The 16,145-nt window shown below is 44.5% G+C and overlaps 1 protein-coding gene across 1 annotated transcript; it reads right to left on the bottom strand.

The window, feature by feature from the left end:
* Positions 1-1,700: 1,700 nt before the first annotated feature.
* LOC121893597 lies at positions 1,701-11,444 on the bottom strand. The gene is made up of 4 exons (XM_042405600.1): positions 11,152-11,444; positions 4,206-7,233; positions 2,469-2,525; positions 1,701-1,914 (listed from the first exon to the last, which is right to left on the bottom strand). The coding sequence occupies exons 2-4, from the start codon at positions 5,318-5,320 to the stop codon at positions 1,701-1,703; spliced, it is 1,386 nt and encodes a 461-aa protein (XP_042261534.1). The 5' UTR covers positions 5,321-7,233; positions 11,152-11,444.
* Positions 11,445-16,145: the final 4,701 nt, after the last annotated feature.

The following is a 16,145-nucleotide window of genomic DNA, read 5'->3' as shown; positions in this document are numbered from 1 at the left end:
CACTTTTGCTGCGAGCTAGAAGTCACAAGAATATCGTCAACATAAGTCAAAATCTGTGACTCCTCTTCAGGAGGTTCAAAAAGGTCAATACATTTTTTAATTTCTTGTGAAAAGATAGTAGGGCTATCTTGAAACCCTTGAGGAAGTCTTGAATACGTCAATCGTCTGTGTTTAAACGTGAACGCAAACCAAAACTGTGACTCAGGGCTCAAAGGAATGGTAACAAATGCGTTTGTCAAATCAATCACTGAGTACCAGACATTAGTGGGTTTTATGTTGTTCAAAAGAGTGTAGGGATCTGGCACGTTTGGAGCTCGCGGAATCACAGCTCGGTTCACAGCTTGTAAATCATTTACTAACCGCCACCCGGAAGTAGCTTTTTTCACAGGCAGAATTGGTGTGTTGCAGGGTGAGTCAGGACAATCAACTAAAACCCCTTGTTTTATCAAACTGTCTATCACTTCTGAAATACCTTCCTCAGCTTCCGGCTTCAAAGGATATTGTTTGACAAACGGTCTATAAGAGCTTTTAGGTTTAATGGTAACAGGTGTGGCAGTACGTAACAACCCGATATCACCATCTTTCCCTGTACTCCAAAGTTCAGAAGGTAACTCTTCTAACTCTTTTTCCTGCTCCTCTGTCAGCAAACACACTTTGTCCTGCAATGATCACAAAGAGGGCTGCAAATGAGTTGTGGCTGCTCCCACTGTTACCCAATTCAGCGCCTTCTTGTACAGACCGTGTCGCTGGTGGAAAAACACACCGTCCCCCCCGACTCATTCTGCACCCAACCTTTTAAGGCCCTCTCCCCCAACTCCACTAACGCACCGACGTCCGTCCAGTGCATCTTAGGGGCCTTAGCAAGACCAATATGGGGCAGGGAATGACCTCTGTACACTCTGTCCAGTTGCTCATCCCCTTTTACTGCGACCCCCACATTTCCCAATTTATCCCAGTACAGTGAGGTCAAAGTCAGTCGGTAATTGGGATACCGAAAAAAAGTTTCCTCATATGCAGGGTCTGGCCCTGCTTCGAAATTTGAGTGTGTAAACACGCGCATTTCACCCTCCCCTTGAACTTCATTACCTGGCCTAGTTATACTAGCTGCTTCTCTCCTCAGTTCGGCAGTGATAGCTGCTGGGCCTTTTGTAACAGGGTCAATGCTATACCAAAACCGTGGCCTGTTTCTATCTTCAATCACAAAGATACAATCAGACTGAGCTTTTCGTAAAAACACAACCCCTTTGTCAGTTGGCATGATTCCAAGTTGCAATGCTGCCATGCCATCTCGACCTAGGAGGCCACCATTTTCAACATTACTGAAAAACCAGTTACTGGATCAGTTAGTTTTGTTTTTTCTGTCAATCTCTCTGACACATGATGTCCTGAAGCTGACACTACTGATAGTTCTTGTTTTGTCAACCGACTACTGTCAGGCAACTCTTTTTTCTTCAACACAGTTTTGCAAGCTCCTGAATCACACAAAAAGGTACACTTTTCTCCCCTCACCAGCAGAGTCACAAAAGGTTTGTCATCCCACTCAGCTAACATTACTTCAACAGATTCCAAATTTAGCACTTCTCCTTGCGATAGAACCTCTGATCCCTCCACTTCCTCAGAATCATAGTCAGCATCTTCAGTTTTTGTTTTCTGTTCTGTATGTGTGTGTGTGATTGCATGACCTGATTCTGCAGGGGAAGCTAGTCAGAAGTCCTGCTCCTCATCCTTCTCTCTGTCATCATGTTCTCTTTTCTCTCTACGACCGCCTCCACGGCCCCCGCGTCCTCTCCTGCCCCGTCCACCGCCTTGACCTCCGCCCCGCCTGGTGTCCGCAGCTGGAATGAGACTTCTGCATTCTCTGGCGATGTGGCCTCTTTTCCCACAGCGATAGCAAATAATTTCCTTCCTGCGGGACTCAGAAGAGAAAAAGCAACCATCATCATTCTCACCGTCATTATAAAACACCTCTACTTTTTTATGTTTCTTATCTACATTTTCCAGAACTTTTTCAGCGTGTTTAGCATGTGCAAGAATAACCCTTCTCTGCTCTCCTTCCCATCCGACCAAATGTTTTTTTATCCAATTTGCAATCTGTGGTTTTAAACCCCTCAGAAGGCAAGATGTTAAGTGCGACTCGTAGCGTGGATTAACCCCATCTCCGATTCGCGGCTCCAGCCCACTGTGTCCATTAAATGCTTCCGTGAGCCTGGCAGCATATTGTGCTACTGTCTCTTTCTCCTCTTGTACCACAGTATCAATTTCAGCCCAATCATTTCTCCGGCCAAATGTTTCCCGAAGAGTATCTGCCATTTGGTTCAGCTGTGGACCGAGCCCGAGTGTTCTATCTCGGTCCCACAGGAGCGGCTCACCGTTTTGCCCCATAGGTCTCCAAACAACATTTACACTCGCCCAATCAGTAGTCAAACTTTGCATGAGACAGTTAGTCATTTCTTCCCCGTTCTTCTCACCTCACAAAGGAATCCGTGGGGCTCCCGACCCTCTCCAGCCCGCAAGTGCCTTTATCTCTGAACGTAGCAGGAAAAGGATTTTGTAACCTATGTTGTGCACTCTACTCCGCTCCGGCTTGGAAAGAGGGCCGAGAAACACATCCAGGAATCCGGCTCGAAGGACCAAAATGATAGGTAAAAATTACCAAATAGACTGAGGTTAGCTGAAGTCAAGCGTCTCTTTAATCCAAACCAAACATATATTGTAGACACGGAGAGTAGGCAGAGTCTCTGTGGAGAATTCTGACAAGACAAAGGAAAGTCACTAGTATATATTGACGGCCTTGATGCCCTGGGGAGGCACCTCTAGTTGTTTACAGATTCCTTCTAACAGACCTAGACAAAGCTTTACAGAGCTCTCGGTTCACATGATGACCATGATGTCCATATGTCTATAATAGTGTTCCCCTCAAGGCCCTGCCGCCAAACATATACATACATATGACCATACCTACTTAACTAATACATGAATTTTTCAGTTTCTATCAATTCCAATGTTATTCCACTCAAGCTAGTCACTTTTCATCATATTTGATCCAGACTCACACCGAATGCATGATTCTGCTAGCAGACTCACGGCACACACAGCATATGCTTTTTTATATGTTTCTATCAATTTCAATGTTATTCCACTCAAACTAGTCACTTTTCATCATATACGATCCAGACTCACACCTAATGCTTGATTGTATTAGCAGAGTCATGGCACACAACGAAATGTGTCTTTTCATGTGTAAAAATTACCAAATAGACTGAGGTTGGTTAAAGTCAAGCGTCTCTTTAATCCAAACCAAACATATATTGTAGACACGGAGAGTACGCAGAGTCTCCATGGAGAATTCTGACAAGACAAAGGAAAGTCACTAGTATATATTGACGGCCTTGATGCCCTGGGGAGGCACCTCTAGTTGTTTACAGATTCCTTCACGGCACATACAGCATATGCTTTTTTATATGTTTCTGTCAATTTCAATGTTATTCCACTCAAACTTGTCACTTTTCATCATATTCGATCCAGACTCACACCGAATGCGTGATTGTATTAGCAGAGTCAAGGCACACACAGCATATGCTTTTTTATATGTTTCTGTCAATTTCAATGTTATTCCAAACAAACTTGTCACTTTTCATCATATTCGATCCAGACTCACACCGAATGCGTGATTGTATTAGCAGAGTCAAGGCACACACAGCATATGCTTTTTTATATGTTTCTATCAATTTCAATGTTATATACTCAAACTAGTCACTTTTCATCATATTCGATCCGGACTCACACCGAACGCTTGATTGTATTAGAAGAGTCAAGGCACACACAGCATATGCTTTGTTATACGTTTCTATCAATTTCAATGTTATTCCACTCAAACTAGTCACTTTTCATCATATTCGATCCAGACTCACACTGAATGCGTGATTGTATTAGCAGAGTCAAGGCACACACAGCATATGCTTTTTTATATGTTTCTGTCAATTTCAATGTTATTCCAAACAAACTTGTCACTTTTCATCATATTCGATCCAGACTCACACCGAATGCGTGATTGTATTAGCAGAGTCAAGGCACACACAGCATATGCTTTTTTATATGTTTCTATCAATTTCAATGTTATTCCACTCAAACTAGTCACTTTTCATCATATTCGATCCAGACTCACACCGAATGCGTGATTCTGCTAGCAGAGTCACGGCACACACAGCATATGCTTTTTTCTCCACTGCTGTGAAAAGGTAAACAAAGTGGAAAAGGCATACTGACTGTCTGTCCAGATCGTGACCTTCTTATCTTTCCCTAACCTGCACGCCGCTGACAATGCAACTAATTCTGCTGCCTGGGCAGAGAAATTAGAAGGCAAAGCTCCAGACTCTAATACTTCATGCAGTGTAACTACAGCATAACCAACTCTGTTAATCCCATCTACATGTTTGCTTGCAGAACCATCTACAAACATCACAATGTCTGCATCAGGTAAAGGTGTGTCAATCAAATCAGCGCGAGGTAGGGTTAATTCATCGGTAATTGCCATACAATCATGAGGAATCCCTTCTACAGGTGTTGGAAGGAGCGTAGCTGGATTCAAAGCCGTACATCTCTCAATGGTCAAGTTTGGCTGGCCTAACAATGTGGCTATGCAAGATAAGTGTCTTGCTGGTGACATGTGTGAATGTTTGTGTTCCAGCAATAGCAAAGAGACAGCATGTGGCACTCTAAGAGTCAGTGGCCTAAACAAAACTAAGGCAGCTGAGGTCTGCACTGCCATAGCCGCTGCCACCACCGCCTGCAGGCATCCGGGCAGGGCTCTGCTTACTGGGTCAAGTCTGGAGGAATAGAAAGCAACAGGTCTTAATTTATCCCCATACTCCTGTAACAGGACAGATGTCATAAAACCATTTTTGCAATCCACTGTTTGTATGAAATCCTTTTTCATGTTAGGTAAGGCAAGTACAGATGAAGAAGCTATCAACTGCTTTAACTTTGTGAAAGCCTGCTCGCCCTCCTCAGTCCACACCACCTTATCTGAAGCAGCCATTGCTTTACCATAAATCATATTCTGTAATGGTTGTGCAATTTCGGCATAATTAGCAATCCATAACCTGCAGAAGTTGCAAGTACCAAGAAAAGACATCATCTCTCGCTTTGTTGTAGGCTGTGGTAACTGCAGAATAGTTGTTTTTCTCTGCTCATCCAACACACGGCCTTCAGGAGTTAGCGTGTAGCCTAAATATTTCACCTCCTGACTCCACAGCTGGAGTTTAGACTTAGAGACTTTAACACCAGCTGCAGCTAGATATCTCAACAAGGCCAAAGTCATGTTTTTGCACTTTTGCTGCGAGCTAGAAGTCACAAGAATATCGTCAACATAAGTCAAAATCTGTGACTCCTCTTCAGGAGGTTCAAAAAGGTCAATACATTTTTTAATTTCTTGTGAAAAGATAGTAGGGCTATCTTGAAACCCTTGAGGAAGTCTTGAATACGTCAATCGTCTGTGTTTAAACGTGAACGCAAACCAAAACTGTGACTCAGGGCTCAAAGGAATGGTAACAAATGCGTTTGTCAAATCAATCACTGAGTACCAGACATTAGTGGGTTTTATGTTGTTCAAAAGAGTGTAGGGATCTGGCACGTTTGGAGCTCGCGGAATCACAGCTCGGTTCACAGCTTGTAAATCATTTACTAACCGCCACCCGGAAGTAGCTTTTTTCACAGGCAGAATTGGTGTGTTGCAGGGTGAGTCAGGACAATCAACTAAAACCCCTTGTTTTATCAAACTGTCTATCACTTCTGAAATACCTTCCTCAGCTTCCGGCTTCAAAGGATATTGTTTGACAAACGGTCTATAAGAGCTTTTAGGTTTAATGGTAACAGGTGTGGCAGTACGTAACAACCCGATATCACCATCTTTCCCTGTACTCCAAAGTTCAGAAGGTAACTCTTCTAACTCTTTTTCCTGCTCCTCTGTCAGCAAACACACTTTGTCCTGCAATGATCACAAAGAGGGCTGCAAATGAGTTGTGGCTGCTCCCACTGTTACCCAATTCAGCGCCTTCTTGTACAGACCGTGTCGCTGGTGGAAAAACACACCGTCCCCCCCGACTCATTCTGCACCCAACCTTTTAAGGCCCTCTCCCCCAACTCCACTAACGCACCGACGTCCGTCCAGTGCATCTTAGGGGCCTTAGCAAGACCAATATGGGGCAGGGAATGACCTCTGTACACTCTGTCCAGTTGCTCATCCCCTTTTACTGCGACCCCCACATTTCCCAATTTATCCCAGTACAGTGAGGTCAAAGTCAGTCGGTAATTGGGATACCGAAAAAAAGTTTCCTCATATGCAGGGTCTGGCCCTGCTTCGAAATTTGAGTGTGTAAACACGCGCATTTCACCCTCCCCTTGAACTTCATTACCTGGCCTAGTTATACTAGCTGCTTCTCTCCTCAGTTCGGCAGTGATAGCTGCTGGGCCTTTTGTAACAGGGTCAATGCTATACCAAAACCGTGGCCTGTTTCTATCTTCAATCACAAAGATACAATCAGACTGAGCTTTTCGTAAAAACACAACCCCTTTGTCAGTTGGCATGATTCCAAGTTGCAATGCTGCCATGCCATCTCGACCTAGGAGGCCACCATTTTCAACATTACTGAAAAACCAGTTACTGGATCAGTTAGTTTTGTTTTTTCTGTCAATCTCTCTGACACATGATGTCCTGAAGCTGACACTACTGATAGTTCTTGTTTTGTCAACCGACTACTGTCAGGCAACTCTTTTTTCTTCAACACAGTTTTGCAAGCTCCTGAATCACACAAAAAGGTACACTTTTCTCCCCTCACCAGCAGAGTCACAAAAGGTTTGTCATCCCACTCAGCTAACATTACTTCAACAGATTCCAAATTTAGCACTTCTCCTTGCGATAGAACCTCTGATCCCTCCACTTCCTCAGAATCATAGTCAGCATCTTCAGTTTTTGTTTTCTGTTCTGTATGTGTGTGTGTGATTGCATGACCTGATTCTGCAGGGGAAGCTAGTCAGAAGTCCTGCTCCTCATCCTTCTCTCTGTCATCATGTTCTCTTTTCTCTCTACGACCGCCTCCACGGCCCCCGCGTCCTCTCCTGCCCCGTCCACCGCCTTGACCTCCGCCCCGCCTGGTGTCCGCAGCTGGAATGAGACTTCTGCATTCTCTGGCGATGTGGCCTCTTTTCCCACAGCGATAGCAAATAATTTCCTTCCTGCGGGACTCAGAAGAGAAAAAGCAACCATCATCATTCTCACCGTCATTATAAAACACCTCTACTTTTTTATGTTTCTTATCTACATTTTCCAGAACTTTTTCAGCGTGTTTAGCATGTGCAAGAATAACCCTTCTCTGCTCTCCTTCCCATCCGACCAAATGTTTTTTTATCCAATTTGCAATCTGTGGTTTTAAACCCCTCAGAAGGCAGGATGTTAAGTGCGACTCGTAGCGTGGATTAACCCCATCTCCGATTCGCGGCTCCAGCCCACTGTGTCCATTAAATGCTTCCGTGAGCCTGGCAGCATATTGTGCTACTGTCTCTTTCTCCTCTTGTACCACAGTATCAATTTCAGCCCAATCATTTCTCCGGCCAAATGTTTCCCGAAGAGTATCTGCCATTTGGTTCAGCTGTGGACCGAGCCCGAGTGTTCTATCTCGGTCCCACAGGAGCGGCTCACCGTTTTGCCCCATAGGTCTCCAAACAACATTTACACTCGCCCAATCAGTAGTCAAACTTTGCATGAGACAGTTAGTCATTTCTTCCCCGTTCTTCTCACCTCACAAAGGAATCCGTGGGGCTCCCGACCCTCTCCAGCCCGCAAGCGCCTTTATCTCTGAACGTAGCAGGAAAAGGATTTTGTAACCTATGTTGTGCACTCTACTCCGCTCCGGCTTGGAAAGAGGGCCGAGAAACACATCCAGGAATCCGGCTCGAAGGACCAAAATGATAGGTAAAAATTACCAAATAGACTGAGGTTAGCTGAAGTCAAGCGTCTCTTTAATCCAAACCAAACATATATTGTAGACACGGAGAGTAGGCAGAGTCTCTGTGGAGAATTCTGACAAGACAAAGGAAAGTCACTAGTATATATTGACGGCCTTGATGCCCTGGGGAGGCACCTCTAGTTGTTTACAGATTCCTTCTAACAGACCTAGACAAAGCTTTACAGAGCTCTCGGTTCACATGATGACCATGATGTCCATATGTCTATAATAGTGTTCCCCTCAAGGCCCTGCCGCCAAACATATACATACATATGACCATACCTACTTAACTAATACATGAATTTTTCAGTTTCTATCAATTCCAATGTTATTCCACTCAAACTAGTCACTTTTCATCATATTTGATCCAGACTCACACCGAATGCGTGATTCTGCTAGCAGACTCACGGCACACACAGCATATGCTTTTTTATATGTTTCTATCAATTTCAATGTTATTCCACTCAAACTAGTCACTTTTCATCATATACGATCCAGACTCACACCTAATGCTTGATTGTATTAGCAGAGTCATGGCACACAACGAAATGTGTCTTTTCATGTGTAAAAATTACCAAATAGACTGAGGTTGGTTAAAGTCAAGCGTCTCTTTAATCCAAACCAAACATATATTGTAGACACGGAGAGTACGCAGAGTCTCCATGGAGAATTCTGACAAGACAAAGGAAAGTCACTAGTATATATTGACGGCCTTGATGCCCTGGGGAGGCACCTCTAGTTGTTTACAGATTCCTTCACGGCACACACAGCATATGCTTTTTTATATGTTTCTGTCAATTTCAATGTTATTCCAAACAAACTTGTCACTTTTCATCATATTCGATCCAGACTCACACCGAATGCGTGATTGTATTAGCAGAGTCAAGGCACACACAGCATATGCTTTTTTATATGTTTCTATCAATTTCAATGTTATTCCACTCAAACTAGTCACTTTTCATCATATTCGATCCAGACTCACACCGAATGCGTGATTCTGCTAGCAGAGTCACGGCACACACAGCATATGCTTTTTTATATGTTTCTATCAATTTCAATGTTATTCCACTCAAACTAGTCACTTTTCATCATATTCGATCCAGACTCACACCGAATGCGTGATTGTATTAGCAGAGTCAAGGCACACACAGCATATGCTTTTTTATATGTTTCTGTCAATTTCAATGTTATTCCAAACAAACTTGTCACTTTTCATCATATTCGATCCAGACTCACACCGAATGCGTGATTGTATTAGCAGAGTCAAGGCACACACAGCATATGCTTTTTTATATGTTTCTATCAATTTCAATGTTATTCCACTCAAACTAGTCACTTTTCATCATATTCGATCCAGACTCACACCGAATGCATGATTCTGCTAGCAGAGTCACGGCACACACAGCATATGCTTTTTTATATGTTTCTATCAATTTCAATGTTATTCCACTCAAACTAGTCACTTTTCATCATATTCGATCCAGACTCACACCGAATGCGTGATTGTATTGGCAGAGTCATGGCACACAACAACATGTGTTTTTTCATGTGTCTCTGTCAATTTCGCTGCTATGCCACACAAACTAGTCACTTTTCACCAGAATCGATGCAGACTCATCCCAAATGCTTAATTCTACTAGCAGAGTGATGGCACACACAACAGTTGCAGGAAAATCAATTTCACTGCTGTTCCACACAAACTAGTAATTTTTCATTAGATTTGAGCCAGAATCATCCCAAATCAGTAATTTTATGACCATATTCATCCCACAGAGCCTTTCCACTGTCATTAATAAAATATGAGTGGATTTTCATCACCTCTGAGTGAAAATCATCCAAAATCACTGATTCTATGGCAGGCAATCGGCAGGAATAGCAACAAGACTGAAAATCAGTTTTCCACGAGTAAGGGTAATGAGAAAAAAAAATGCTACTGTTAAAATAATCAAAATTTAGGATTGTAAATCAATTAAAGACCATTTCATTCTATGATTCATTCTCATTTCGTCTTCCCCTATTAATGCTTTTCAGTTCATGAATTAGCTTGAAAATGACTTAACACCGCCATCTACAGGCGTTATGCCACTTTGTCATTATTACGAGATAGTAAGTCATTATTATGAGATAGTAAGTCATTATTATGAGATTCTATACTAGAAATAAATATTTAATCACGGTGGTCCGACCTGTCTGACGTTTCTGCTGGCTTTATTGTATGTACTGTGTTGCTTTGCTAGTGTCTGTGGTTTGTTTTGTATAAATGAAGCTTGAGATGCGCGTGGCTGCTGCGTCGCTTCATCTAGAGATTCAAGATCTCGCCTATTTTCGCCGCGTGACCGCGGTTCTCAGCAGAAATAGACAGGGAACATGATAGAAAGATCGGGCTGCCAGTGGCAGAAACGCCGCAGCAGACACGCTTCCAGTGTGGACGCTACAAGCCTGCGCGACGCAGCAGTTGCACAGGCGATGCACAGGCACTGCTGAGGTTCACGCATCCGGTGTGTCCCAGGGGTTACACCCTCACACACACTGAAAAACCCGAACCCTTTTCCACTCTTAATCGTTACCCACCCATACACAGCAAAACTTAACCACCCTTCAGTTGAGATCATATCTCAGCTCCCGCTGCATTCTCCATCAGCGGTGCCGGTGACACGGCGCAGCTAGCGTAAAAATATATGTGAAGTTTGCGGACGTAATAGCTAAGTCTGTCCGTGGAAAAATTAACGGATTCAATCAACGATGTCTTAGTTACAACAAGATTAAGCTAGCAAAGCAGTTTTGTGTTTATATGTGAGGTATTTATTCAGTCTGGGAAACGCCATGATTTCTAGAAAGCATTAGCCCAAGTTGGACGCTCGACTGCATCACTGAAGCACACCCTCTCTGTAATATTGTTTAATTAAGAATGTGATATTCTATCGTCATAAGCCGACACAACAAAGCTCAGAACAAATAAGCCTACAGGGCCATAAGCGAACATCAAAGAGCTCAACACCACAACGAAGTGCACAGACATTTTTTTAAGGATACTAGCCCATTCTGTGACAACTTTATGACAACAACCTCAATCGATCAAGCACAACAATATGGCTAATGCACGGACCAGAACCACCAAGGCAGGATGATAAAATATGCTTTCACTCACCAGCAGACGGCTCAGAAAAGGACAGCATGGCGGTTTTTCCTCTTGGCAAACTTCACCACGTTGAACCCGCGGTTAATTTTACCAGTTTGAGCAGCAGTTTGAGTGATGACAGTATTCCGTGGCTGGTGGGCTCCGAGGCGCTTTATTTCCAGTTTCTCCTCCAAATAAAGGGATTATGACGTGTGCTCAACTATGAAATCCACTTTAATTTTCCCAAGTTAGCTGGTGTTAGCTAAGAAAGTCTTCCCTCTTTTGCCGACTATAAATTCCAAGCCTGCGCTGTAGCCCCACTGCAGCATCATTTGAAATATTTCACCGTTTGAATGGCTATCTGTCAGACAGAGAGCTATCTGATTGGCTATCTATCAGATAGCGAGCCAATCAGCTGTGAAAGATTTCAAATGATGCTGCGGTGGGGCTACGGGTAGCAACCACCATAGCAACGATAGAAAGCCTGCAAGAATCTCCGTAATAACTGACAAACTAAACATCATATACATTTATAATGATAATAATAATAATCTCTATCATAATATTAAAAATAATGAAATAAAGTAGTATTAAAATTAAACTGAAATTCAAAATCTGTTTACAGAATAGCATAGCTTTTAAATGGGCTATAAAGTTGAAATAAAATATTGACTGTACAAAGGAAATATGGACTGTGCTATGGACAAAGAAACGAAGTGTATGAAATATATGAAAGTGACAAGAGAATAAATTAAACATAAATAATTAATGAATAAAATTGATAAATAATTACATTATATAAGAATGGAGGTTGATTAAAATGCACAATCTTAAGTCCAGTTTGATGAATATTACGGAAGTGAAAGTGTAGGGCTTAAATGAGGGATGTGAAACGTAAGGTTCATTTTCATAACCCCGTCTTCATCCTGTTTACACTCATGCACAAGGCTGGAGTGCTTTATAGGATGCCGTGACTCAATATTAATTGAGGATGACTTTTTAAAGAAAGATGATTTTATATTAAATATACTCAGCCACATATTCATGGCAATATATAATTAAATGAGAAACTTCACTCAATCACAGGCTATAAAACACCTTTTCTTAACCGAGATAGTGGCGTTTGGATAGGCCTACAGGTTGCCGTGGACAGCAGCATTCGGTCACGACTCACGCATTCGGTGTGAGTCTGGATCGATGTCTGGATATGATGAAAAGTGACTAATTTGAGTGGAATAACATTGAAATTGATAAAAACATATAAAAAAGCATATGCTGTGTGTGCCGTGACTCTGCCAGTACAGCAGAGCGTTTTGGGTGAGTCTGCATCGATTCTGATGAAAAGCGACTACTTTGGGTCCAATAACACTGAAATTGACAAAAACATTTGAAAATGCATGTCCTGTGTGTGTCGTGACTCTGCCAGTGCAGGCTCATGCACACCGTACATGCATTTTCATGTGTTTCTGTCAATTTCAGTGTTATTGGGCCCAAACTAGTGGCTTTTCATCAGAACCGATGCAGACTCACCCAAAACGCTCGGCTGCGCTGGCAGAGTCACGGCGCACGCCGTACATGCATTTTCATGTGTTTCTGTCAATTTCAGTGTTATTGGGCCCAAACTAGTGGCTTTTCATCAGAACCCATGCAGACTCACCCAAAACGCTCGGCTGCGCTGGCAGAGTCACGGCGCACGCCGTACATGCATTTTCATGTGTTTCTGTCAATTTCAGTGTTATTGGGCCCAAACTAGTGGCTTTTCATCAGAACCCATGCAGACTCACCCAAAACGCTCGGCTGCGCTGGCAGAGTCACGGCGCACGCCGTACATGCATTTTCATGTGTTTCTGTCAATTTCAGTGTTATTGGGCCCAAACTAGTGGCTTTTCATCAGAACCCATGCAGACTCACCCAAAACGCTCGGCTGCGCTGGCAGAGTCACGGCGCACGCCGTACATGCATTTTCATGTGTTTCTGTCAATTTCAGTGTTATTGGGCCCAAACTAGTGGCTTTTCATCAGAACCCATGCAGACTCACCCAAAACGCTCGGCTGCGCTGGCAGAGTCACGGCTCACGCCGTACATGCATTTTCATGTGTTTCTGTCAATTTCAGTGTTTTTGGGCCCAAACTAGTGGCTTTTCATCAGAACCGATGCAGACTCACCCAAAACGCTCGGCTGCGCTGGCAGAGTCACGGCGCACGCCGTACATGCATTTTCATGTGTTTCTGTCAATTTCAGTGTTATTGGGCCCAAACTAGTGGCTTTTCATCAGAACCCATGCAGACTCACCCAAAACGCTCGGCTGCGCTGGCAGAGTCACGGCGCACGCCGTACATGCATTTTCATGTGTTTCTGTCAATTTCAGTGTTATTGGGCCCAAACTAGTGGCTTTTCATCAGAACCCATGCAGACTCACCCAAAACGCTCGGCTGCGCTGGCAGAGTCACGGCGCACGCCGTACATGCATTTTCATGTGTTTCTGTCAATTTCAGTGTTATTGGGCCCAAACTAGTGGCTTTTCATCAGAACCCATGCAGACTCACCCAAAACGCTCGGCTGCGCTGGCAGAGTCACGGCGCACGCCGTACATGCATTTTCATGTGTTTCTGTCAATTTCAGTGTTATTGGGCCCAAACTAGTGGCTTTTCATCAGAACCCATGCAGACTCACCCAAAACGCTCGGCTGCGCTGGCAGAGTCACGGCGCACGCCGTACATGCATTTTCATGTGTTTCTGTCAATTTCAGTGTTATTGGGCCCAAACTAGTGGCTTTTCATCAGAACCCATGCAGACTCACCCAAAACGCTCGGCTGCGCTGGCAGAGTCACGGCGCACGCCGTACATGCATTTTCATGTGTTTCTGTCAATTTCAGTGTTATTGGGCCCAAACTAGTGGCTTTTCATCAGAACCGATGCAGACTCACCCAAAACGCTCGGCTGCGCTGGCAGAGTCACGGCGCACGCCGTACATGCATTTTCATGTGTTTCTGTCAATTTCAGTGTTATTGGGCCCAAACTAGTGGCTTTTCATCAGAACCGATGCAGACTCACCCAAAACGCTCGGCTGCGCTGGCAGAGTCACGGCGCACGCCGTACATGCATTTTCATGTGTTTCTGTCAATTTCAGTGTTATTGGGCCCAAACTAGTGGCTTTTCATCAGAACCGATGCAGACTCAGCCAAAACGCTCGGCTGCGCTGGCAGAGTCACGGCGCACGCCGTACATGCATTTTCATGTGTTTCTGTCAATTTCAGTGTTATTGGGCCCAAACTAGTGGCTTTTCATCAGAACCCATGCAGACTCACCCAAAACGCTCGGCTGCGCTGGCAGAGTCACGGCGCACGCCGTACATGCATTTTCATGTGTTTCTGTCAATTTCAGTGTTATTGGGCCCAAACTAGTGGCTTTTCATCAGAACCCATGCAGACTCACCCAAAACGCTCGGCTGCGCTGGCAGAGTCACGGCTCACGCCGTACATGCATTTTCATGTGTTTCTGTCAATTTCAGTGTTATTGGGCCCAAACTAGTGGCTTTTCATCAGAACCGATGCAGACTCACCCAAAACGCTCGGCTGCGCTGGCAGAGTCACGGCGCACGCCGTACATGCATTTTCATGTGTTTCTGTCAATTTCAGTGTTATTGGGCCCAAACTAGTGGCTTTTCATCAGAACCCATGCAGACTCACCCAAAACGCTCGGCTGCGCTGGCAGAGTCACGGCGCACGCCGTACATGCATTTTCATGTGTTTCTGTCAATTTCAGTGTTATTGGGCCCAAACTAGTGGCTTTTCATCAGAACCGATGCAGACTCACCCAAAACGCTCGGCTGCGCTGGCAGAGTCACGGCGCACGCCGTACATGCATTTTCATGTGTTTCTGTCAATTTCAGTGTTATTGGGCCCAAACTAGTGGCTTTTCATCAGAACCCATGCAGACTCACCCAAAACGCTCGGCTGCGCTGGCAGAGTCACGGCGCACGCCGTACATGCATTTTCATGTGTTTCTGTCAATTTCAGTGTTATTGGGCCCAAACTAGTGGCTTTTCATCAGAACCCATGCAGACTCACCCAAAACGCTCGGCTGCGCTGGCAGAGTCACGGCGCACGCCGTACATGCATTTTCATGTGTTTCTGTCAATTTCAGTGTTATTGGGCCCAAACTAGTGGCTTTTCATCAGAACCGATGCAGACTCACCCAAAACGCTCGGCTGCGCTGGCAGAGTCACGGCGCACGCCGTACATGCATTTTCATGTGTTTCTGTCAATTTCAGTGTTATTGGGCCCAAACTAGTGGCTTTTCATCAGAACCGATGCAGACTCACCCAAAACGCTCGGCTGCGCTGGCAGAGTCACGGCGCACGCCGTACATGCATTTTCATGTGTTTCTGTCAATTTCAGTGTTATTGGGCCCAAACTAGTGGCTTTTCATCAGAACCCATGCAGACTCACCCAAAACGCTCGGCTGCGCTGGCAGAGTCACGGCGCACGCCGTACATGCATTTTCATGTGTTTCTGTCAATTTCAGTGTTATTGGGCCCAAACTAGTGGCTTTTCATCAGAACCGATGCAGACTCACCCAAAACGCTCGGCTGCGCTGGCAGAGTCACGGCGCACGCCGTACATGCATTTTCATGTGTTTCTGTCAATTTCAGTGTTATTGGGCCCAAACTAGTGGCTTTTCATCAGAACCCATGCAGGCTCACCCAAAACGCTCGGCTGCGCTGGCAGAGTCACGGCGCACGCCGTACATGCATTTTCATGTGTTTCTGTCAATTTCAGTGTTATTGGGCCCAAACTAGTGGCTTTTCATCAGAACCCATGCAGACTCACCCAAAACGCTCGGCTGCGCTGGCAGAGTCACGGCGCACGCCGTACATGCATTTTCATGTGTTTCTGTCAATTTCAGTGTTATTGGGCCCAAACTAGTGGCTTTTCATCAGAACCCATGCAGACTCACCCAAAACGCTCGGCTGCGCTGGCAGGGTCACGGCGCACGCCGTACATGCATTTTCATGTGTTTCT

Source organism: Thunnus maccoyii, unplaced genomic scaffold, assembly GCF_910596095.1.
Source record: "Thunnus maccoyii unplaced genomic scaffold, fThuMac1.1, whole genome shotgun sequence".
NCBI lineage: Eukaryota > Metazoa > Chordata > Actinopteri > Scombriformes > Scombridae > Thunnus > Thunnus maccoyii.
This window is presented reverse-complemented; position numbering and strand designations above follow the sequence as displayed.

Coding starts and splice junctions, on each gene's coding strand:
- LOC121893597 (XM_042405600.1), bottom strand. CDS start 5,320: ATGACTTTGGCCTTGTTGAGATATCTAGCTGCAGCTGGTGTTAAAGTC. Junction 2,526..4,205: donor TGGAGAAAAAAGCATATGCT/GTGTGTGCCGTG, acceptor TGCTACGTTCAG/AGATAAAGGCACTTGCGGGC. Junction 1,915..2,468: donor CCCACGGATTCCTTTGTGAG/GTGAGAAGAACG, acceptor TTCTCTTCTGAG/TCCCGCAGGAAGGAAATTAT.